Consider the following 26,422-nt stretch of genomic DNA (forward strand, 5'->3'; position numbering starts at 1 on the left):
ATAGCTACTCGAAGACTCAGAACCACAAATTCTAAGGGAACAATGATTCCAGGCCAAAAGCCATATGAAAAGGTGTGAGGTTGGTTGTTACCTTGTAAGCCATTTTGTAAGCCCACAAAGTAGAGTATAACTTGATGTCCCATTCCCCTTTAGCCGATTGTATTGTTTTTGTGAGAATGAGCTTCAATGTTTTGTTAGTTGACTCAGCTTCACCATTACCACGAGCATAATAAGTAGTGGAAACTGTGTGCACAATTTTGAATTCCTTTTTAAGTACTTACATTGGATCATTGAGAAAATGTGCTCCCTGATCACTGACAAGCTGAAAAGGACATCCATACTACAATATAATATGTGCATACACAAATTTAGTTGTGCTCCAAGCTGAATTATCTCGGAGTGCCTTAGCTTCTGCCCACTTTGTAGCATAGCTAGTTGCAGCAAGTATATACTTGTTTTGCGTGAACTTTGTGGGTTTAAAGGGCCCAACAAAATCCAAACCCCAATGTTGAAAGGCTTCCCAGGGCCTGGCGGGTTGCAAAGGCATAGATTGTTTAGCCAATAACTGTCCAGCACATTGGCACATATCGCACTATGTACATCTGGTTTGAGCATCTTTGAACAATGTCTCCCACCACAAACCTACTTGCAAGACTTTTCAAGCAGTTAACTCATCTTGAAAGTGCCCTACTGATGGAGCCGAGTGAGCTTTCTATAACACTACTGCACATTCATGAGGTAGCACGCATCAGCGAAGAATCCCATATGCACACTATCGATATAGTTGTCCACCAATCAAAGCATATTTCCAAGCCTTAAGAGCTAATTGCCTATAGAAGTTGATCCAGCCTTGACTTGCTTCGCATAATTGGGATTCATCCTATACCTTTGCTGACGGATTGGCTTAGCATCTTGGACTAAAGGTATCTTCAGGAGGAACTCCTTGCAAAGCTCTGTAACTCCATGCAAACACATCCTTATACCTAACAAATAGATCCCTTGTCAGTCCGAGTTGCTCGGTAGCCAAGTTGGAACTTACCACTACCATGGCTGGATGCTCTTGTGCTCCCATATTCAACTCTTGTGTAGGTCCTGGAGCTAATTGTTCACTTCCGAGATGTGTGATTCTTACCAGTACTTCAACAATCTCTCTTTCTCCCTCAATGTACTCTATAAAATTGCTTAGAAAAAGATTCTTCTATTTAGTAATCTGTTCATCGTGAAATTTCTATTTGATGTCATTAGCTACTTGAAAAATGTCTATTTCACCCACAAGCAAGATATGTAACTCTATTAACCAAAATTCAACATCTTGTAGGACTGGATCTTTAACTTCTAGATTCTTGGGACAACAACTCAGAACATTCCAAGGATTGGTTGATATACACACATCTTGACCTTCTGTCTTAATGGTCATTTCCTCTGTATCCCAATCATGGAGTACTTTTGCACTTTTCAGCCAAGGTCTCCCCAATAAAATTGGGTGGGCATGCTACTCCATAGCGATCATAATAAAACTAAATGTATAATAAATGCTGCTTATCAAGACGACCACATCTTGTAGCATACCCTTAGGATCAACTAGTTGTTGATCTGCCCTACGCACTCAAAATGGCGATGGTTTATATGACTTGAACTTCGGTCTCTGGGAAATTCCTTCAAAAATACTATTCACTCCTGCTCCTCCATCCATTACACCTGGTATAGTCTGGTTCTTAATCTTAATAGTGATGAATGAAACTTCTTCATCCACAACTGTTGTATCAATCACAGGAATTGTGGCTAAGGTTTGCACTTCCTTGGGGTGCTTAGTGGATTCCTTGACCTGCTGAACAAAGAAGTCATGACAGTATGGAGTTAGACTGACTTGCATATTCTTGAACACTTACCATGCTCAGGCTAGTTTTGCGCTAGGTTTCTGTGGCATAATGGATTTTGCTTCTTTAGAGCTAGATCTCAAGGATTCTCCTTCCTCGGTAATAGAGTGCTGGAACTGCTCGAGCATTTCAACAGCTGGCGCTTTTCCTTTCAACTCCCTTGCAATCTTTGCTACCAACTCCTTCTGTGCCTTCCCAATTGATGTCCTTACTCAAAGTGTCAGTGTCTTCGACTATTGTTACTACCGATTTTGACCGAGTAATTACTTGAGCATCAATTGATTTTGGCAATTCAGCTACAATTGCTCGACACTCTGGATCTACCTCTTTCCTTTCCATGTTATTCTTTAAGAATTTTAAGTGTTCTGCCCAAATTGGACAATCAAAATGTAAATGATTTTCTCCACAACAAAAACACTTAATAATAGATGAATCACTCTTCTCTTTACCATTCTTACCTTTGTCCTTTTGCTCATGATGGACTCAGGATGTGGAGGTTTGCCGCTTGGTGCTCGGTTATCAGTTGTGACCTGGTTTGCTAACACTTGTCTATTTTTTCCATTAAACCAACAGTCTAAGTCATCATGGCCAAACTTGGTACTAGTATTGCAATCCTTAGTCTTGCATTCCTCTTCCACATGTCCACCTCTAGAACACTTGTTACACCACTTCTCATTGTTACCTAGTTTACCTCGTATGCCCAATTCTTTTAAAGCTATCTTCAGCTCGGTTTTTAGCTTATCCTTCTTGACTGGATTCTCCTCAGTGTCACTCTCTGCATCCTTCTTCTTCACTTTGTTTTTCAACCTTCACATTTTTTCAAAGCAACAGCTCGGTTTAGCAAATCCTCATAGATTGTGGTCAGATTGACTATCTTTAGCTTACGCAAATCAACCTAGGTACAACCTGTGATAAACTAAGCTCGCATAGGCTTGTCATCGAGAACTATACTCAATTGATTAATAAGAGATCTCATCCTAAGTACAAAGTCTTGAACAGACTCGCATTTATTCTGCTTTAGTTCACTCAACTTTCTTCTTACATCTTCTTCATTAATTTCTTGTCAAAACCTGTGCAAGAAGCTTTTGACATGGCATAGCAATTAGGGAAACACCCAATTATAAATTGATTGAACCACCTTTGAGCATTCTTGATTAAGGTATATAAAAAATACTCCATATACTCTTCATCTGTAGTTGCGCCATTGATAGGTAGACACATGGGAAGCTCTATGAGTGACTATAAGGATCTTCATCATCTGTGCCTTTGAAATTTTGAAACTTTAACTTGATATTGGAGTTGTACTTGAACTTCTCTACCCCAAAACCCAAGTATGTGTCGGAATAACTGACTCGCTCTCGCTCTCCACCTGTCACCTTGATTGTGATGTCATTGTAAACCCTTGACTCCCTTGGTACTATCCTCGGGCCTCAAGGGTATAATCGGACGTACACCTTTCAAGTGAGTAGGTCCTCTGTATGTTGCAAGAGGAACTCCGACAAACTACCTTAATTGTTGTTCATTGACCTCGAATCTGTGGCAGCATCTCTGTCCATTAGAAGCATGCCTGTCTTCATAAAGATGGATTCTTGGCTTCATACCTTTTTGGATGTACTCTTTCAAGTACACTACTCGAGTAACATTGAAGACATTCTTGTCACTCTCTGAGTTGGTCTTTGCATTAATTTTATTATTCGATCAAGGAGATGGCTATCCGTTCAAAATCCAAACTCTTCGTAGATGAGTGCTTGGATTCCATTTACCACGACAAACCTTTACCCCCGCCAATCTTCTGGGGACACCTCGGCTCAACATCAATGTTCAAATCGTCTGGCTCTGCATAGTAGTCAACTTCCACCCCTGATGTAGCATAGTTGAGTCTCTCTTCTCATACTCATTGCTCTTGTTAAAGAGTTGCTCCTACCAGTCTCCTTTGGGGATTGAACCTTGGTTCTCCGATTGCTCCGCCTCACATAGTTGGATGTAGCCATTGCCTCTGGTTTAGATATTCTTCGCGCCTAGCCACGTATCTTCTTCTTCTCTTTGAGCATGCGTCATCCATTTCTTAATTCAAAAATTAATCGAAGCACAATCCAAGAACTTTCTATGTTGCACACCCCGATCTTCAAGGACTCTATCAGTAGCAACAGCTGATGCCACTCACTTGGAGTTACTTGAAAAAACTTCCTATAATAACGCATGATTCCCAATTACTCATGGGTAATCATTAACTCTCTCCTTTTTCCCACTAACACTAAGCTTACTAACTCGATTCTCTAAATTTCCTACCTTGATAGCTTGTCAACTCGCAATTCACTTGACCCACCCTAGCAAGATCGCCAAAATGTTAACACTCGTGTTCACTCACCCTGCTAACTTGGAATGCTTGGATTAGTTTTCAACTTGGTGTGGTGCTTCATGAAGATGATTGCTCTTGCAATCCTAAGGTAGGGGTGCTCGGGTGCAAAACAAGTGCCAATAATTAACAGTCGGAGGTTGGGGCTAGCTAATGGGAAAGAACCATGTGATGATGGGAGAATACCAAGTTATTACCCACACTTGTCACTTAGTAAAGTATGCAACAAGTGAAATGAAGAAGAGAGAACATTGATCATTCATTGAATCAGAACCACTGTGAAGAACCAAGCCACCTTGGCTTGCAATAAACACTACCTAGCCTATATAACTCAAGTTGAAATTACTTCTCCTCCCTCTTCACTTCTAATACATGTGGCTTAAATTCTCATTGGCATAGAGATGATGATAGAGGCAATTTTTTATGACCCCTAAGAAAAGGTAGAAAAATATGCATGCTTGAGACCAATTGCTCCACCATCAATTAATGCGCTTGCCAAGCTTCATTATCCATGAGTGGCATTACTGTCCAATATCAAATAAGAAATATGGGAAAATGATTTGAGAATCTAAAAAAATGAAAAGTACAATCGAGCATATCGTCTAAAATGCAAGAAACAATTTTCATAAAAAACCCCTGGAATATGAAACATTAAAACCATATTTCAGCTCGCATGGCTCGAAGAAAACTCTCAGCAAAGTAGCTGGTTGGTGAGCACATGCATCACTTGTGCCACAATTCCAAAAACCGTTTAGCCATGTGCTACAAAATTCCATAAACCATTCAGCCAAGCCTTAATAGTATCTTTCTAATATACAATGCCGAATCGAAAATGAATCAAAATTGCCAGAGCACTCGGAAAGGAATGATTCAGATGCAGCTCATAAGAAACAACACTTTTAAAACACAGCTCATTGTGCAGACAGTTTTATTCAAGAACCTTGTCACATAAATACTGAACAGTCAGCAGAATCTTATGTACTTGCACATGTTGTATTTTACAATTCCCAGAGGCTGCAGCAAACCCTTTAGACATAATCTGCATTCATCCCTCTTGTGCCTGGCAGACAGGTAAAAAGTATGTGTCTAGCTGCCAGTACTTACGACTCACCCCTTCCCACACCTTTTCATCTAGGCAGTCTTTCACAGGAAGAGGGATTAACTGCACTGAAAAACCCATTTGTTTAAGAACCAAGGAAACTAGTTCACAATAGACAACATGGAAAAAAGCATTGTCAGCACAAAAGCCATTGAAAAATGAATATATACCACCCGGTCTCAGCAACTTGGGTAGGTAATTATGAAACTCTTTTAAATCTTCATAGTATTCACCATAAGTGTCAAAAAAGATCCCTGCAAGACATTCAAGAGTGAAAAATATCAAGCCAGAGTCCAAACAGAGAAGGGAGTTTGCAAATTGAAAACAGCCACCTGCACTTAACTTAGGAATGGTGGACTTTACCATCATAACTCCCCAACATTGGCAGAACATCCTGCCACCGGCCAAAAATAATGTGAACATTTGGTCTACCTGCCCATCCTGTGGTAATCATTCTGGCATAAACATCTGGGTGTGCCTCCACAATAGTGTGAGATGCAGGTTGGTAGCTTTGGATTGCAGTGTCGATGAGGCCCATTCCAAAACCAATATTCAAAATGTCTCCACCGCCCGGGCATACAGCCTTTGCATGTGCCTCCATTAAAGGCTTTTCCCAGGCCATCATGATGGCTTTGCTTTCTTCATCTAGGAGTCTATCCTCACTGAAGCTGACACGCTCTTCAAGATAAGCTAGATTTACAGAATTCGTTTTTGGACTGTACTTGTCCAAAGCCCCAAAAATCAGCTCAGATTGCACACCTGTGTTTGCAATCCAACGTATTAATACCTGAAGCAAGAAAAACTGTGGGAATGGACATATTTCAGTAAAGTTAGTGCAAATTGGGGCATTTCAAAGGAAAGGCGTTCATTTATGCTCCTTGGGAAAAGCTCTCCGGCCTAGTAACAGTTCGTCATCATAGAAAAGTATCACATACAGTCTCTCTTTCCACAAGCTGAATAAGAAACCTTCTTTTGAGACAATATGGAGCGATACAAGGAGACAAAAGTATCACATACAGCCTGGTAACGGTATAGGAAAGTATAACCCGGGCTGGCTGCTTTGGACAGCCTATTGAATATCCCCCTTTGTCCACAATTTTAACATGTTCCTCTCAATCTTCTTTCTCAACCTCCCTTCCTCCTATAATGTTAATTGACAGAAGAGGGAGTTAGGGAGTAACACTATCGCATATGAAGTGGGTAACATTGCGCACAGACGAGAAACAAATGGAATATTTCCTTCTTTTGGTTATAACTAGAGAGGTTTTTAATAACTTTTCAAAAAGTACTGCAAACGGTATCACTATGAAATATGTGTGTGTCTGTGTGTGTGTAGTGGTCCAAATTTTGAACAAATTATTATTATGAATTTTAAAAAATGCATTATTTTGATCATTCTTCAAAAAATACGAAATTACACGTGACTTTTCTCATAATCACCAATGCTTGAATCTTTTAGCAATTTTCTAGCATGTTGAAACTTAAAATATTATGTAATTTTGTTGTTTTAACAAAACCACAAACATTTAAATATACTTAACAGGTATTCTTTCAAGATATATAAAGTTAGGAGTAGTCAGCTGCACCTTGGAGTGCTATACTTGTGCCTTGAGGCTTGTACTTGACGATCTTGTTATCACGGTAGGCTACCTAAATGCAACCTAACTGAGCATCTCTCGCAAGTCTCTCTTGTCCACATGAACAGTCTTCTTGTTGACCTATTCTTGTGGCCTCTCACTTACGCTTTTGGTTGAACACATGACTCATGGTTGAGCATATGCTTTCATTGTGGTTGTCAAGCACATGACTCATGGTGATTTCTAACAAGGAATTAGAGCCACGTTGATTGCTTTGAAGACATGAGCTGGTCAAAGTTGTCACTTCATGAGGATCAAGTGCATCATTATCCAGCATTGGGATGCAAAGGACTGATCTCATGCGATGTGGAACATCCGAGGTAATAACCAAGACTCACCTAGGTTTGCGTTCAAGTTCAACCGTTCATTTGGGGCATGAGCTGACTACTCTCTCTCTCTCTCACAAGCCCTAGCCGCTAGCCCTCTCGCTAGCAATAGCCACTGACAGGAGCAGCCAGCATCTCTGATAGCAACCAAGACACTAGACCCCCCTTCCAACTTCATCGACAACCACCCCCCTCAAAAAACCCTAACTTAACCTAACCTAGGTTAACTATGACCCAACCTAATCTCAATAGAGGTTAACCCAACCCAGGGTTAACCCCTAGCTGGGCTGAACCCCCAACCCAGCAAGCGGGTTAGCTCAGCCAAGGGGTAGCAGCAGACATGGCCAGCATGGAATGGCCAAGCCTCTCCTCGAAGTCTCCCCTCTCAAACCCAACCACCTCAGGCAACAGAGCCTCTCCTCGAAGTCTCCCCTCTCAAACCCAACCACCTCAGGCAACAGAATCCGATACGCCACTGTTGTAGCTATGACACCCTCTCCGTATGCACATCCATACCTACGAGGAGGTCTGGACCGACCCATCATTGGACACCATGAGGAGATTTTTTATCTACAAGGCAGGTAAGAGAGTTAAAGATGCAACTGGTAGATGCAATAGCTAGAATTCAGGTTCTAGAAGGACCTGGCAAGCAGACAGTCATCAATGAGGTTGTAAAATCTTGCAAGGCTTCCCCCCCTCCACAGTCAAAGATCTAGTTCACACTGAAGTACAGACCACAAAGAAAGAAGTGATTGTGGAGTTTGATGCAAAGGTTAATACGGTTGATATTTAGGAAGAGATTAAAGAACATGCAGCTAGGTGTGATAATGCTTTGAAGATTAGAATAGGGGGACTCCCAAAAGGATGGTACAAAGAGGACTCTTTCAGCGACACCTTAGCACATGTCAAAGCAGCCATGCATCATATAGATCGGATGGTTGATAAGGATGATGCTCTTGATGATGATGATGAACCAAGAGCAACTCGTATCTTACAGTCTAAAGGTCATGCTATCATTACACTAAACTCACGGCTTCTTCGACAATCCTACAAGTTGAAAGGAACTAAGATATGGAAACTTACATGAGCTCAATTGAAAAATAAGGCAACGGAATTAGCTAAGGTCAAGGCTGCTAGGAATGATGGAAAATGGGCAGTGTACCGTGAGGGCATAGCACTCATTAAAGAGTTTAAATCCAAGCCAAAAGATTCTCAGTCTTAAACGTATGTATGGCCGATTATGTTTTTCCAAGTCATTATGTAGGTACTCTAAATAATTGGAGTTGCTTTATGCACTCCCTGGGAGCTACCCTCCCTAAGCTGATGTTCTAGTTGGTTTTCATGTTGTCCCATAGACCTCTTGGTCTTCCGTGGACGTTAATAGACTCTCTCTCTCTCTCTCTCTCTCAATTGAAAGCAAGCCCGCAGAGGAGCCAAAGTCAAATCATGCAGGACTAGCTATCACCAAAGAGCTCTTCATGGTTGATCACTGTCGTCAGTATTCAACCGTATGGGTTTCAGCCATGTGGGGAAGAAGAGTGGACTGTAAAGAATGGAGAACATGTCCAACAAAATTAAGTGGTTTGAATCATTGGATCCATCATATTCAAGCTTGACAGCGACAGTCAGGGATAGAAGGAGTTGCTCAATAATGGGATTGGCAACATCCCGGTCACTACCTGTCAATATACTCTCACATATTCTTTATGGTCCATACCTTAATTGAAACCTGCTTTTATGATTGCTTTGACTAAGCAAAGATAAAGGGCGAGTTCGACAACTAGCAGGTTGTCACAAGGTGGAAAGACATAGGAAAGGTTGATGCACAAGGGACAAAGAAGTGTCATGGTCATCTACCAGCCCTATGACGATGACTATCTACATGGCAGCCACGAAGCCCAGGAGCAGCCAGAACAGGCTCTAGGACAAGGCAAAAGCAGTAGCAAAAGACAGAGTAAAAGACCAGCCAAAAGGGGGCTATTTATAGGCCTCCCACGCTAGTCTATGGATTCACAGACTCAGTAGTCTGTGAATTTACAGCCTCTGTCAGTGGAAGGAGTTTGCCCTAAAACCTATATAAGGAGCCCCCCCACCTCATTTCTGCATCAGCTCTTGCAGCAGGATCATCTCTAGCCTTCATCCTGCAGCAAATCTAGGAGGACCAACAGCAGGGCCTTGAGCATCAGTTAGAGAGAGGTAGAAGAGGAGCAATCTGCCTACAAAAAGGGACAACTGTTGTATCTCAACCTATTGGCAGACAGTAATAAACAGCAAATACACCCTATGGAATGTTACCTTCCAATCAAAATGTGGCATGACCTCAGATGGGTCAGTTAGAGAAGATCCTTAGAAAGAGCAGTAATTATGTGCATAAATGTAATACTTAATTGTGTTGATATGTTATGAGGGTTGGTCAAGGATTTAGATCAAGGTCTTTGATGACTGGGGTCCAAGACGAGTAGGATAGGGAGGCAAAGAAAGGTTAGTAATTTAGAAAAGGATCAAAGAAACAAAAAGGGTTTATGCATGGGGAAGGGGTTAAAACATTAGCAACAGGCTACAATTAGTATGAGGTCCAACAGGCTACATGGGAGTTTCATGTGCACCCGCTTTGAAAATGTAATGAAGGGGAAAAAGGGGTTAACTTAGGGGTACTTAGTGAGGGTTAGAGGGGATAATGGAAGGGAATTTAGATCAAGGTCTTTGATGATTGGGGTCCAAGACGACTAGGACAAGGGGGAGAAAGGTTAGTAATTTGGAAAAGGATCAAAGGGACAAAAAGGATTTATGCATGGGGAAGGGGTTAAAACATTAGCAATAGGCTAAAATTAGTATGGGGTCTTCTAGAAACATAGGGGTTTCATGTGCACCCGCTTTGAAAATGTAATGATGGGGAAAAAGGGGTTAATTTAGGGGTACTTTAGTGAGGGTTAGAGGGGATAATGGAGGGGGCTATATAAGTCCAAGCCCTTCACTCTTTTAGATGTGACATCTAGCCTTTTCTACTCTCCTTCCTCCTACTTTAGTAAGGGTTAGAGGGGACAATGGAGGGGACTATGTAAGTCCAAGCCCTCCATTCTTGTAGATGTGACATCTAATCCTTTCTACTCTCCTCCCTCCTACTTGCTGCCTACTCTCTCTCTCTCTCTCTCTCTCTCTCATAACATCAGATGGTGGCTGCAAAGTTATGGATGAGCTCAAAGCAGAAAATGCAGCTCTTAAGAAAGAGATGGAGGCCATGCAGACTACCATGAATGGTAAGCATGCTGAGTTTGCACAACAGCTCAACAAGGGGAAAGAAGGATGCTTGAATGGACAGAAGTTGTTAAAAGGGGATCAGCAGCTCCCAAAAAAGAACTCATTTCTGAGACACTAGAGGAAGAGAAGAGACGGGCCAGTAAAGCAATGAATGTTCTAGTTAGAGGTTTCACAGTGGGAGACACCCCAATGGCAGATGCTCAAGCCCTATTTGCCAAGATGGGAGTCAACCTCACATGTGAGGCAGCTTGGAGGGTCGGGAAGACGGAGATACAAACAAGACCGTTAGTACTGAAACTCCAGACTGCAATTGATAGGTCCAACCTTATGAGCATGCGAGCATCCTTGAAGGGGACCAAGATCTACTTGGATGATGACCTCACCCTTCTACAGCAGGAACATAGAAGAGAAGGCATGACACAGGTCATGGCAGCAAGGGAAGCAGGGAAATGGGCTGCCTACATGGATGGCAAAGTGATTATTCGAGAAAGAGTTGACTGAGGGAATAAGGGAGAAGGGGAGAAGGAAGAGGGGGAACTATGACGATGTCAGAGCCGGGAGGGGAGTGCATAAAACAAGCTGAGTATGGCTGTATGGAACTGTCATGGTACACTTTGATCCGACCCAGGTGGCTTCTCGGAGACATACACAGGCAGAGACATCGTATTCTACACTGAGACACATGAGAGCCCAGAGAGGGCTGCCCAAAGTGACAGGGTACATTTGGGAGTCTACTCATAGGAGAGAACCGAGGAGAGAGAGTGGAGTACGAGGCTTTGGAGGTGTAGCTGTCCTTTTCAAAACACACTTGAGACCACTCATATCTGTGGTACGTGTTGGGGTAAAGGCACATTGCCACCCTTTTATTAAAGATAAGACATCTATGACTGTCTTAAGACAGTCATAGGGTAAAACCTAATCCTAATAAAACTAATGAGTTTGTGGTGTGGCTCATCACTTCACACCCGCACACTTGTGTCTTCTCTCTCTCACACTCTCTCCCTCTTACTCTTCTTCCCCTTTCAGGTCTTTCAACTGGTATCAGAGCCACCTCTCCCTCTACCCTTGCCTACCCACACCCCTCGACCTCTACCTAGCCTCTGCAAGGGCCAACGGGCCAGCAGGCGTCAGCGCAGGTCAGCAAGTGACAGCGCCGTACGGACGTACGTCGTCCGTACATCCGTACGGACGAGCGTCGCAGATCTACAGGCAGCGACGGCATTGCATCGCGAGCGCGGGCGCAGGCTCGGGCGCGGGCATAGATCAGGGCACGACGCGGGCGCGGGCGTAGAGCAGGGCACGGCGCGGGCGCGGGCGCGGGCGTAGAGCAGGGCAGCAGCTGCTAGCTGCTAGCCTGCGCAGGAGCAGCCTGTGCACAGCACCAGGCTGCGCGGAACCAGAGTGCGCAGCGCGCGCTCAGGTGCGCGCTCAGGTACGGACATCCGTACCTGCTGTACGGACTCCGTACAGGAGCCGTACATCCGTACGGATCTACACTCCGCAGGTACAGGGAGCTGCATCAGGGAGACCGTCGAAATTATTTTTTTGTCTTCTCTCTTCTGGGATTCTGCACACGTGCGAAGGTACATCAAGTACAGCAGGCAGAATTTTTTTTTTGTGGGAAGAAAAGAAGGAGAAAGAGCTCTCTGCTCTTGATTCAGGATCATTTTTCAGTTCACAGAACTGTGTTTTCTTGAAAGTACAGCAAGTACCTTCATTTACCTCGTGCTTGAGGTGAAGAGAACCACAGTGTGTGGTTGATTGCACAGTTGTCTGTTTTCGTGAAGGAAATGCCTTGATTTTGTAGAGGACTTTTATGCTTTTAGTGGGCTTGAATCTCAGTTTCCGGGTGAGCAGATCATAGGGCTTTTGCCTGGCAGTTGATGCTTTGTATGCCTTGAGGTAGTGTGGTGCCACAGAGCACACATTTGCCTCGATTTCCACAGTGTCGAGGTGACATTTTCTTGCAGGTCACATTTCTTGTGCAACACTCTAAGAACCTCAGTTGAGCCACGCCTGGCCAGGGCGCATCGAGTTTACTCGGTCCCTAACTGTCCATCGTTGACAGTGCTCAAAAGGTTCATCATTGAGTGTTTGTACGTTGGGATCTGTGTATGTCATTTCTACACAGGACAGTATATGCATTACACTGTTGGTTGATTTTGTCAGAGAGATTTTCACATTGCATGCTACCTCAGTGTTGAGGTGTTCTTCACTTGGTTCAGGTGTCAGATCAAGGGGCTTTTGCCCAGATTTTATTTGATAGCACTTGGGTTACCGACAAAGATCTTCAGATGCATCTTATCCCCTCAGAAGGGTGATCGCTTGGGATTTATCCCATTTTCTGTTGCAGGTTTTGTGACAGGCTGAAGTGTCATTTTTTTTTTTTGGGTGTTTGCCAAGTGGTTTATGCATATTAACTCAGTGCAATACCTCATCTGAGGTGGGAGAAGTGATCAGTACAGCCAGTACAGCAGTGTTTACAGCAGTGTTTGTGCTTTGTCAGCTGATTATGCACTGTTAAGCACTTGTTGAGCAGCTGCAGCAGTCTGAAATTACTGTTTTTTATGCCTATTTGAGCACGGTACAGTGTTTCAGAAGGTACAGTAACTGGGGGAATTTTCTGTTTTGCTGCAGATTTTCTGACAGTAAAAAACAGCACTATTGTGAGTGCTCCTGGCTCTTGATAGAGCAGGTTTTTTTTTTCTGAGAAATCAGAATTATTATTCAGTCTTTTTTTTCTTCCAGGGAGTCAGATACTTTCCTTATCTGATATGGCATCAGGTGGAAGTGAATCTTCAATTCTGAACATAAAGAAACTGGAAGGAGCACACAATTATGCATTATGGGCAGAACAGTGCTTGAATGTACTTCTGTTAAAGAAGATTTCTAAGCCCATAAGGGTGAAGGGTGTCAAGCCATCTGACATGGCAGCTGATGACTGGGAAGAGCTTGATTTGTCCGCAAGGGCAGCTATCATGCTCACTATTTCTGACACTCTTGTGTTCAATGTTCAGGCTGAAAAGACCTCTTATGGTCTATGGCAAAGGCTAGAAGAATTGTATGCCCAAAAGAGCTCAGCCAGTAAGGTTTATTGGTTGAAGAAGCTGGTTGATCTTCGCATGAAGGAAGGTACAGCTATGACCTCACACTTGAGTGAGTTCAATGCCATCTTTACACAGCTGATTGCACAGGGATTGAATCTTGATGAGGAGTTCAAGGCTACTTTCTTGCTGTGTACCCTCCTTGAGAGTTGGGACACTTTCAAGACCACCCTGTCAAATTCGAATGTCACTCTTATTTATGCTGATGTAGAGAGCTCTCTCCTTATGGAGGAGATGAGCAGGAAGAATAATGCGAGCAGCAAGTCTTCAAATGCCTTGCAGGTACAGGATAGAGGCAGGACTCAGCAGAAGGGGAGATCTGCTAGTAAGTCCGAATCCCGCAGTCAGTCCCGTGGCAAAAAGGATATTGAATGCTTTTATTGTGGCAAGAAGGGACATGTGAAGTCTAAGTGCTTCAAGTTCATACGGGATCAGAAAGCCAAGAAGGCTGAAACAAAGGATGCAGGCAATGGAAGCAAAGGCAAAGGAAAGGCCAAGGCAGATGACTTGGATGCAGTGAATGTTGCAGCAGAGGACAGTGACAGTGACATACATGATGTTTTATGCTCTTCTGTTGTAATAGCACATACTTTGGTTATTGATGGCCATGACATGCACACCTGGCTCTTGGATTCAGGTGCTTCTTTTCATGTTACTCCTCATAGGGAGTGGTTTACTTCCTACACAGGTACTCATGGAGTTGTTCATCTTGGGAACAACTATGCATGTCAGATTGCAGGGATTGGCAGTATACAGATAGTATTTCCTGATGGACGCATATTCATGCTTGATGGTGTCCGCCATGTGCCGCAAATCAAGAAAAATCTGATTAGCACTGGCTTATTGGATGACAGTGGTTACCACACCACATTTGGGGATTCCAAATGGGTGATTACTGATCGCCAGGCTGTAGTGGCTGAGGGTTTTAAGAGTGATACCTTGTACCCTCTGTATGTTTCCAGTGTGGGTAATCATGTTGTTGCCATAACCGAGCTGCCAAAGGTTTCATTGTGGCATAGCCGGTTGGGACACATGTCTGTTAAAGGAATGCAAGAACTGTCACGTTTGGGTTATCTGCCGCCTCTTTCTTTTTCAGATTTGCCTACTTGTGATCATTGTATATTTGGCAAGCATTCTGTGACTCCTCATAAGAGGAGAACTCCCCAGAATAGAGCACCACTTGATCTAGTGCACACTGATTTGTGTGAGATGCCACAGTTATCACTAGGGGGTGCAAAATATTTTATTACTTTCATTGATGATGCCACACGCAAAGTGTGGGTCTATTTCTTGAAGCATAAGGGCGATGCCTTAGATGCTTTCAAGAAGTTTGTCGCTCAGGTTGAGAATCGGACAGGTCGCAGGCTGAAATGCCTCAGATCCGATAATGGGGGTGAGTATGTGTCACATGCTTTTGTCCAGCTAAGGGCATCAAACAGGAACTCACAGCCCCTCATAATGCATCTCAAAATGGTGCAAGTGAGCGGATGAATCGAACTATTCAGGAGAAGGTTCGATGTATGTTGTCTTATGCTGCATTACCCCATGGCTTTTGGGCAGAAGCCGTGCAAACAGCAGTTCACATTATTAACAGGTCGCCAAACAAGGCTTTGGAGTTGAAAGTGCCAGAGGAGGTGTGGTCTGGCAAGCCACCTTCATATAAGCACTTACGTGTATTTGGCTGCGAGTGCTTTGCTCATGTACGCAAAGAACTGCGCACCAAACTGGAGCCAAAGTCTATCAGATGCATCTTTATGGGTTATGGTGACAAAGGTGAAATGGGGTACAGGTTATGGGATCCCGTTAAACGGAAGATTATACGCAGCAATAATGTCATCTTTAAAGAGGATAGTGTACACAAGGAACCCGTGCAACCTGTGGAATACAGGAGGGTTATTTATGATGATGTTGGACAGCAAAGAATGCCCATTTATATGCAGCAGCAGGCTGCTGCAGATAACCCTGTTCAAGAGGGTATACAGGCTGAAAATCAGCCAGATAATTTTGCCAATGATGCACCACTGGATATGCCAGCAGATGGGGCTGTAGAACAGCCAGATATGGTGGTACAGCCACCCGTCATGCATGACGAACAGGCTGGACAGCAGCCTAATCCGGAACATTTTGTTAGGAGGAGCACCCGTGTACAACGGCCTCCTGCCAGGTTTGTTCCAGGAGCCAATAATGTGGCTGATTTTATCATGCTGACAGATTGTGGTGAGCCTTCCAGCTTCAAGGAAGCTATGGGAAGAACAGAGAAAAAGAAGTGGGAGAAAGCCATGCAGTCAGAAATGGACTCCTTACTTCAAAATGATACATGGGACTTGGTGCAACTACCTGCAGGCAGAAAGGTTTTGCCATGCAAGTGGGTTTACAAAGTCAAAGTGGACTCAAATGCTTTACCGAGGTATAAGGCCAGATTGGTTGCCAAGGGATTTAAGCAGGAGAAGGACATTGACTTTGATGAGATCTTTTCCCCTGTAGTCAAGATGACTACTTTGAGAGCAGTGTTAGCTCTTGTTGCTCATGACGACATGGATTTATGTCAGATGGATGTGAAGACAGCCTTTCTTCACGGAGATCTCCATGATGAGATCTATATGAGTCAGCCAGAGGGATATGCTGTTAAAGGGAAAGAGCAGCTTGTGTGTAAGCTCAAGAGGAGCTTGTATGGACTCAAGCAGGCGCCAAGAGAATGGTACAAGAAGTTTGATGCCTTCATGCAGTCCCAAGGGTATCATAGGTGTGAGACCAATCATTGCTTGTCCACCAAACGGGCAAAGGATGGCAATTTGATGCTACTCATTCTATATGTGGATGACATGCTTATTGCCAGTAAATCTCAGCATGAGATTAGTGCTTTGAAGAAACAACTGCATAAGTCTTTTGACATGAAAGACTTGGGTGATGCAAATCATATTCTTGGCATGCGGATTACTTGTGACAGGTCCAAGGGACTTTTGTTTCTGTCACAGAAGGAGTACATTGACAAAGTACTGCAGTGGTTTAAAATGGAGGGGGGGAAGTCTATTAGTACCCCGTTGCCTCCACGTTTCCAGATCAGATGATGATAAGGCTGAAATGGCCAAGGTTCCGTATGCATCTGCAGTTGGATCTTTGATGTATGCCATGGTTGCCACTCGTCCGGATATTGCTTTTGCGGTGGGAGTCATCAGCAGGTATATGGCAAATCCAGGCAAGCGGCACTGGGAAGCAGTGAAAGGTGTCTTGAGATATCTCAAGGGTACCAAAGACTTGTGCATATGCTATGGTAGGCAGGATGCATTGGTGCATGGTTTTACAGATTCAGACTATGCAGGGAATGCAGATAACAGGAAGTCTACTACCGGTTATATTTTCACATTTGCAGGAGGTGCTATATCATGGGTGTCTCGGTTGCAGAAATGCATTGCACTGTCAACTACTGAAGCTGAATATGTTGCAGCCACTGAGGCTTGCAAGGAAGCAATATGGCTTACTCGGCTGGTGGGAGACTTGGGCATTACAGGAGATATGCCAGTTTTGCATTCTGATAGTCAGAGTGCTATCATGTTGGCAAAGAATCCGTCTTTCATCAGAAGACCAAGCACATAGATGTGAAATATCATTTCATCAGGGAGGTACTGGAAGACAAGCGACTTGAGCTTGTGAAGGTGCATACTGATGATAATCCTGCAGATTTGCTCACTAAGAGCTTGCCTACAGAGCGGTTTGCACATTGCCGCCACATCATGGGATTAGGATGAGACCATTCTTATTTTATGGTCTTGCATACAGTAACTGTATATTGCTGTAACTTTTATTCTTTTCTCCCCTTTAGGCACATTGGCCTTTAGGTGGGAGGTTGTTGGGGTAAAGGCACATTGCCACCCTTTTATTAAAGATAAGACATCTATGACTGTCTTAAGACAGTCATAGGGTAAAACCTAATCCTAATAAAACTAATGAGTTTGTGGTGTGGCTCATCACTTCACACCCGCACACTTGTGTCTTCTCTCTCTCACACTCTCTCCCTCTTACTCTTCTTCCCCTTTCAGGTCTTTCAGTACGAAGAGAGGAACATGTACGTCACATGTGGATACGAGTACATCTACTAGATGCCCGACTGATCGTCATTGAGGTATGCTATTTCCCTCCACACACGTCATCATATGCTCATGATGTCACTACAGAGGGGCACAGTCCTTATGAGAGGATACATGATGATATCATAGAGTTCTCCAGACAGGGAGACACCCTCCTTCGGGGCGATTTCAATGCAAGGACGAGGGATAGGCAAGTGGGCCTACTTGACTTCACATATGAGAGAGACCCCCACATGATGCCAGAGTTAGATGTAGCAGAACTTGGGATTCGGAGACTTTCTGCAGATACTTCACATGTGACAGCATACGGGCGACACCTGCTTGAGTTGGGAGCTGTCCACGACCTCATCATCTACAATGGCCTTCAGAGATTCATCTACAATGGCCTTCAGAGATGGCCATCATCTGAGGGATTCACATGCTTCCTACATGGAGGCGGGACTAGCACAGTGGACTACCTATTGGGTCCATTGGCTTTTGTCTCACGGATACATGACCTCACTGTACCCCCCCCCCCCCACTTGGAACCGACCACTCATATCTGGCCTTTGATGTTCTTGCTACTACACCAATCACAGGGAGAGTTCCTACCACTACCCATACCCAGATCCACTTTGATCGTGCCCTTGATCCAGTGTATGTGTGTCACTTAGCCACAGAGCTTCCAGCCTTATTGGAGGGTGATTTAGACCTCGCCCACGTCTCAGCCACCCTTGTCACAATGATACAGGATGCTACCTATTGGGTCCATTAGCTTTTGTCTCACGGATACATGACCTCACTGTACCCCCCCCCCCACCACTTGGAACCGACCACTCATATCTAGCCTTCGATGTTCTTGCTACTACACCAGTCACAGGGAGAGTTCCTACCACTACCCATAGCCAGATCCACTTTGACTGTGCCCTTGATCCAGTGTATGTGTGTCACTTAGCCAGAGAGCATCCGGCCTTATTGGAGGGTGATTTAGACCTCGCCCATGTCTCAGCCACCCTTGTCACAGTGATACAGGATGCTGCCACCAGATCCTTTCCTACAACCCGATCTTCACGGGTACGAGATGGGAAGATGCCTCAAAACCCCTCGTTTGATGATGAGTGCAGAGAGATGCGAGCCCACCTCACACGGGAGCGAGCCTTGGATCAATTGATGCCACACGAGGCACACATGATCTTTCGGCGGTTGACGCGCCGCAAGAGACGAGCCTTTCTCACACACATGATGGAAGAGATTATTTTGCGGGGGAGACCCGACCACTGGGTGGGGCTTCCTTTTGGAGGGAAAGCCACCCATCCCCATCACTGATCCCGGCAAGTGGCACACTTATGCATGCTCCCTATATGATGTCCCAAGGCAGACACCGCCAGACATGTCCTCTATGCCCAGGCCCACTACTTGTCATCTATTCACTACGCAAAATGTGCGGGCTGCACTTCGCCAGCTCCACAACCGGAAAGCACAGGATCACGAGGGCCTTCAGACAGAGCACTTCGCACATGGGCAAGAGGTTCTAGCACCGATCCTTGCACATATGTTTAACCTTGCAGTTTGTCATGGGTTCCCACCCGCATGGAGCACCACCACTATCGTACCGATACACAAAGCAGGAGACCTCATGGACACCGAGAACTATCGCACCCTCATCATTGGCCACACACTGGCCAAGATCTGTGGATCGGTACTAGAGAGAGAGATCAACAATCATACAGAGGCACGGGGGCAGCGAGCGCTAGGGCAGGCAGGATTCAGGAGGCAGCACTCTAGTCTAGACCACATTTTCACTCTGAGGACTATCACTGAGGAGGCGAGGTTCAAGCATCAGAGAGTCCACATGCTTCGTAGACTTTCGAAAGGCCTTCGACACTGTTCCACGATCCCGCATGATCAAGAGACTACAGGGAATGCAGATCCCAGAGATGCTGATTTAGGGTGTGATGAGCTTATATGAGTCAATCAGAGGTAGGGTCCGTGCTCTAGGCGGTCTATCGGATTGGGTCAAGAGCACCATTGGGGTGAAGCAGGGCTGCCCTCTCTCACCGACTCTCTTTGGACTCTACATTGATGAGATCACATCTTTCATAGATCGCCTAGGGAGTGAGGGTTCATTACTAGGTGATCTCCTCGTATAGATATTGTTATATGTTGATGATATAGTCCTTATATCCTCTTCGGTGGAGGGGCTGCAGATAGATCTAGAGGCATTAGAGGTGTTTTGCAAAGAGACAGACCTGACGGTCAACCTTGGGAAAACTAAGGTTATGATCTTCAACACCTCATGAGCAGTGACTCGCCGACTTAGTTTCACCTATCGTGGTGAGCCAGTGGAGATAGTGCAATCGTACAAATATTTGGGAGCACCCATCTTCATGATGAAACATGCAAGCCAGGCACGGCTCACACGAGGGCGTAGTGCTTTGGCTAGACTAGAGCGAGAGTGTTTCCAAGTGCACTTCCAGGATCCATCGACGGAGGGATGGCTTTTTGACACACTGGTGCGACCGATTGTCATGTATGCAACACCTTTTTGGGGATGCGATCTTCTGAGAACAGACTGGAGGAGCTTCGAGCAGCTACAGGTGACGATGAGATCCAAGATTATCCGATGTAAGCTCTCAATTCCACATAAGATAGTATAGGCAGAGTTCGCCATGACACCTCTCCAGGTTGATGCCATCTTTCAGACCGTGACTTTCATCCACAGAGTTTGGGACTTACTCCACTGGAGACTTCCGAGGCTGGCCCTAGAGTCATCCGGATGACTCGCAGAGAGCGGGGCAAACACATGGTATGCACGCATATCCACATGGCTTGCCAAGCACAATATCTAGATGGACAAGCTTCCCCCCTTTCAGTACAGCATGGATGCACCTCTTGAGTCGATCCCGCGAGATGAGATCAACCGTATCATACGGTTAGACCTCCTCCAGCTTCACACCTCCCGGACATGGGGGAGGACCAAGAGCTCCCCGCCAAGAACCAATTTTATTGCGACCACTTCCTGAGAGTATCAGAGGGGGGATTCATCATCAGACCCCAGTATCTCGAGGACAGAGGAGTCTACCCATGCACTGAGGATTGCCATTGGTCAGATGCGGGCCTCGTCCCATCAGCTGAGGATCGAGACAGGGAGAGCAGCGGGTCTGCACGCTATGTACGTTGGGGGCGGTTGAGACAGAGAAGCATTTTCTTTGTGTTTGCCCAGCCCACTACGAGATTCGGAGATGCTACCACTGTCTCTACCTAGAGGGGAGTGGCTTCGGTCCTTTGTCACGACTGATCCATTTCCATGACCAGGTCTATATCAGGCTTTATCTGATGGAGATGCATCGACACAGGGAGACGCTTCAGCGACAGATCAGAGCGCAGCAAGACATAGAGGGTGACCGGGCACAGCGACACATCACAAACTTCTATACATTTGAGTCGCCCCCGGACACAATGGAGTGGAGGAGGAGGAGCTAGCCAATATGAGAGCAGTTTGGATGAGCAGCCGGCACAATACCACTGAGAGAGGGGCGTAGAGACCACATGCGCACAGAGAGCCCCCAGCGTACACTGTATTGAGGTCCAACCTATCACAGCTTTCCTCAGGGGAGACCGATATAGACAAGGGTTCACTCTAGACATAGCCCAAAGAGTCCAGAGAGCGAGGAGACCGCGTCCCCCACCGTAGCACGAGACAGCTCGACAAACACACATACGAGACATCTTTGCAGCCCATTAGAGAGCCATCACTATACCAGGCTTCGGTTTCGTCCCAACGCCTGGATAGATTGATTGATCTGGCCCACTATGTAGTTGTAGTTGACTTTTTCTATGATTATGATTTTGTTAGCATAGATTAGTACTCAGCAAGGGTCCTAGCGTACAATTTGCTTCAGCCCATTAAGGCTTGTATGAGTTCGCTTTTTGTGTACTTTGTCCCATAGGGCCGTGATCTTTCTTTTCTACGTATAAAAGTTTTACGACAATGTCACAAGCTGAAAGGGACTAAGATGTGGATAGCCATAGAACTCACAAGAGATGTGACATCTAATCTTTCTACTCTCCTTCCTCCTACTTGCTGCCTACTCTCTCTCTCTCTCTCTCTCTCTCTCTCTCTCTCTCTATATATATATATATATATATATATATATCTATCTATCTATACGTATAAAAGTTTTACGACAATCTCACAAGCTGAAAGGGACTAAGATGTGGATAGCTGAAGAACTCACAAGAGCTCAACTGAAGGATAAGGCAAAGGAATTAGCAAAGGTTTGGGCTGACATGAAAGACGGTAAATGGGCACTCTATTGTGAAGGAGTAGCACTCATTAAAGAGTTTATATCAAAACCAAAAGACTCTCAGTCTTAAACTAATGTATGGCCAGCTATATATATGCATATATAGATATATAGATATATAGATATATACATATATATACATACATACATACATGTGTGTGTGTGTGTGTGTGTGTAATGCATATAAGCACCCTTTCTATTGTGAAGGAGTAGCACTCATTAAAGAGTTTAAATCAAAGCCAAAAGACTCTCAATCTTAAACTAATATATGGCCAGCTATATATATACATATATAGATATATAGATAGATACATACATACATACATATACAACCTGTATGCAACCTCATTAATCTCTTCTATAACCCTGAAAGGGCCATAGTATCTGCGAGATAACTTTGCATACACTTTTTGCTTGCCTTTTAGCTTGCAGAGCCTAGCTTTCTCGAACTTTGAAAGCACCCAATCCCCTTCCTTGAGATCTGACTGTCTCCTATGTTTACTTGCAGCCTTCTTATGCTTTTCTTGAGACCTTTCAATTGCTGTCCGAGACCTTGGCTGAAAGCTGCCTGGAGGTCTTTGACAAACTGATCAGTTGCAAAATTTTTATCTCTGGTCCTTAGGATAGGTGGCAGAATCACCTTCCCATAGATGACCTCAAAAGGGGCTTTCCCGAGGGAGCTGTGAACTGTATTATTGTATGCAAACTCCACCAATGATAGGAGCTTTTCCCAGTCTGAACTTTGATCAGCCATGTTAAGCAACTACAATCCCCAATTTAGGGGCAAACAAACCAGCAGCCAGCAGGGCCATGCTGTCGGCCAGAATCAGGCCGACCAGCTGGTCTGGCAAACCCAGACCTGGCCGACCAGCTGGCCAGCCCACCGACCAGCTGGCCGACCTCCTAGGTCAGGCCTATAAAAGACTCCCTGCCCCCTCACTCTCAGTTGACATGACCTGCAGCTGCTCCTCACCTCCTCCATCCTTTGCTGCAGCCCCTCCTGCTCCAGAACTGGCTATTAAGCCTGCCCCAACTCATTCTCTGCCTCCTCTGTTCCAGTTCTGCCCCAACTCCTCTGTCTCTCTATTCCTCTCCTCCAGATCTAGCCCTGGACCTCCAGCTGCTGCCCCAGATCTGCTCCTGACTGCTGCCTGACAAGCTTCCACATCTCCTCATCCTCTACTGCTCATACACCTCCAAATCTACAGCCAGATGAGCTCCTTTACTTCATCATCTTCGTCATCATCGAGCTACACGGAGGACTGCGTTTCGCTCCCTCTACTGCTATCTTTTCTACTGTTTCTCTACATGGAATCATCTTTCTGATTCACCTCAGCCACGGTCCTTGAGACACGACGGCTTGAGGTTCTTGTATTCAGTTTTTCATATTACCGACAGGCACTATGTTTTCTGAGTTCCGTTCTTCAGTTGTGTCTGAGTATCGTCTATTTTTTATCGCTCCACTTCAAACCCTATCGTTTCTCTATATGGTATCAGAGCCATGGTGATCTAAAGACCCCAAATCTCTGGTGATCTAAAGATCCTGCTTCTTCAAGGAGGCCATAGGTACGGGGAGCATCACTCCTATGAACATATCAGTTTCCTCTTCATTTCGCTGCGCACTACGGGAGAGACCTCCATCTTCTACTCCCATCCCTCCCTCCCTTTCTTACCTCCATCTTCTACTCCCATCCCTCTCTCCCTTTCTTACCTCCATCTTCTACTCCCATCCCTCCCACCCTTTCTAACCTCCATCTTCTACTCCCATCCCTCCCTCCCTTTTCGGTTTCAGGCTTGACCCTCCCCATTCCTTCGAACAAGGAGGTCATGATCCTTCACCTCTACCACCATCGGCATCGACTTCCAGGATCTACAAGTTCTCCCTAGGCGGGACCCTTTCTGTTCAGATGTGTCTTGATGACTGTTGTTTCGAATCTTGTCCAGCATGGAGGTGGGGTAGACTCCTCTCTCCCGAGGTCCAAGATCGGGCACACACTGGCTCACTGTTTAGCTACGACCTCTTCCTTTGGCGGAATGCCACCATCTCTGGATTATCAGTGCTGCTCCGACATATTTGTTCTTTACCTTTGCTTTTCCCTCCACCTTTCGGCGGTGAGAGGGGGTGGCTTATTCTCTCGAGCTTCACAGTGTTCTTATTTCTGCTGATCATACGTGTAACTAAGGCACTTGAGGAAGTGAACAATTCCCTTGCAAGGGCACTCCTCTTGTGACCTTCTCTGCATTTTTGCATTGCATCTCTTGGGCATTTCGCAGGGATAGCCACCTTCGACATCTCTACACGAAGCTCCAAGCACACAATGTCTGCCCCTCCAAATTGGCAATTGAGAGGGGGTGTTAAGCAACTACAATCCCCAATTTAGGGGCAAACAAACCAGCAGCCAGCAGGGCCATGCTGTCGGCCAGAATCAAGCCGACCAGCTAGTCTTGCCAACCCAGACCTGGCCAACCAACTGGCCGACCAGCTGGCCAGCCCACCGACCAGCTGGCCGACCAGTTGGCCAATCCACCGACCAACTGGCCGACCTCCTAGGTCAGGCCTATAAAAGACTCCCTACCCCCTCACTCTCAGTGGACAGGACCTGCAGCTGCTCCTCACCTCCTCCATCCTTTGCTGCAGCCCCTCCTGCTCCAGAACTGGCTATTAAGCATGCCCCAACTTATTCTCTGCCTCCTCTGCTCCAGTTCTGCCCCAACTCCTCTGTCTCTCTAATCCTCTCCTCCAGATCTAGCCCTGGACCTCCAGCTGCTGCCCCAGATCTACTCCTGACTGCTGCCTAACAAGCTTCCACATCTCCTCATCCTCTGCTGCTCATACACCTCCAAATCTACAGCCAGATGAGCTCCTTTTCTTCATCATCTTCGTCATCATCGAGCTACACGAAGGACTGCATTTCGCTCCTTCTGTTGCTATCTTTCCTACTGTTTCTCTACATGGAATCATCTTTCTGATTCACCTCAACCACGGTCCTTGAGACACGACGGCTTGTTTTCATGTAAAGACGTCTCTCAGCGTGATGGTATCGCTCTGCGTGGAGGCGTCTTGCTACATGATGAATCATGATCACAATCGTGAATCTTTCCGTCGAACGTGTGCCTACGTGGAGACGTTACCCGTGTACCCCCGTCTGGCAGGTTGCCTTCGCCATACGTAGGGCCCTTCGTCAATCATCTACAGCCAAAGGGTCCCTTGTAGAGCAATTCCAGAGAGGACAATAGCTTGACGGAGCAGCACTTGCTACTCATCTCGCCATCCTCGTATGCGATTTCTTCGACTAAAAATTCCCCTTTTTGCATTTAGAATCGTCGTGATCATCCAAGGCGACGAGTCCCTACTGCGGGTGGGAATTTTGGCCTCCTCTGTCAAGCTGCTGAAGGCTTTAGCGTTCTCGTGCATATCCCGAATCTCCTTGTGGCTGGCAGAATTGGTTATTCACTTGTTGCTAGCGATTGAATTGCTGACTTGGATCGTAATTTCCAAGGAAGGAAATGATATCCTTACGCTCTGATACCAATTGAAACCTTCTTCGCTTACAAAATCCCTCGTCAAAACAGCGTAGCTTTATTCTTTTCAAGCTCTCTCTCCCCCCTGTCTCTACAAGACATAAGGGCCCAAGACAACATGTCGGCTTGGACCTCCCCAAAGGCCTTATTATTAACAGAAATTCTGAGTACAAAAGTTCAGCGTGCAAGCTGCTTATAGAAAGTCATACGTGAATGAATATACAAAGGAGCTCTCAGCTCATTTTCTTTGGCAACATGCCAAGTGTCTGATTGTAATCTACTTTCCTAATTACATGCCACCTAAGGGCAACTCTGAAGTCTTTGAAGCACTTGGTCACGCGGGTGATCTCCAAATCGCTCGCTCAGCTCCATATTGCTTGGGTATTCAATCCCTCTTAGTACCTTCAACCATAAACTAAAGCACACAAACATGGCACCCACTAATGGTCAACGCTTTGCGCGCAAATAATAGTTTGTGGACTAATCCTAGTCAATGTTTTTTCCATACGTTACCATACGCATGCATCATAGAAGTACGGAAGTATGATTGGAGTATGGTTCAGCCCCTAGGGCTGAAACATACGTGACCCTAATTTTACCCCCAAAAAATCAGAAAAATATAGATTGTACACATTAAATTGACATAGAGGTATTAAACTTTCAGCTTGAAACTTGAAACTTGTATTAAGTTTGAAGTCATCACTCATGAGTCATGATTCATCATTCCATGAAAGACACCAGTCTCCAGAGAGTTGATGCCGTAGTCACCTGCATTCTAGATTTTGATACATAGTGTCAAATGATAGAATCATAGATCATACATCAATCATGATTCATCAATACTACACCAAAGCATCATGATCAAAGGAAGT

General features: G+C 45.2%; 1 protein-coding gene across 3 annotated transcripts in view; it reads right to left on the reverse strand.

The window, feature by feature from the left end:
* Positions 1–4,975: 4,975 nt before the first annotated feature.
* Positions 4,976–26,422, reverse strand: part of LOC147905085 (ankyrin repeat family protein) — a 36,855-nt gene continuing 15,408 nt past the window's right edge. The window contains exons 2-4 of one of the 3 annotated variants that reach the window (XM_087396745.1): positions 5,696–6,091; positions 5,503–5,586; positions 4,976–5,395 (exon numbers count right to left, since the gene is read on the reverse strand). In XM_087396745.1, coding sequence (XP_087252871.1) covers positions 5,361–5,395; positions 5,503–5,586; positions 5,696–6,091 — 515 coding nt within the window. In that variant the 3' untranslated portion in view covers positions 4,976–5,360. Of the gene's footprint in view, positions 5,587–5,695; positions 6,092–26,422 lie in introns of all 3 variants that reach the window. The other 2 variants (XM_087396737.1, XM_087396731.1) reach the window with 2 other exon arrangements.

Source organism: Dipteris shenzhenensis, chromosome 2 (assembly GCF_047967505.1).
Source record: "Dipteris shenzhenensis isolate YYH24624 ecotype China chromosome 2, Dip_SZ_1.0, whole genome shotgun sequence".
NCBI classification, from domain to species: Eukaryota; Viridiplantae; Streptophyta; class Polypodiopsida; order Gleicheniales; family Dipteridaceae; genus Dipteris; species Dipteris shenzhenensis.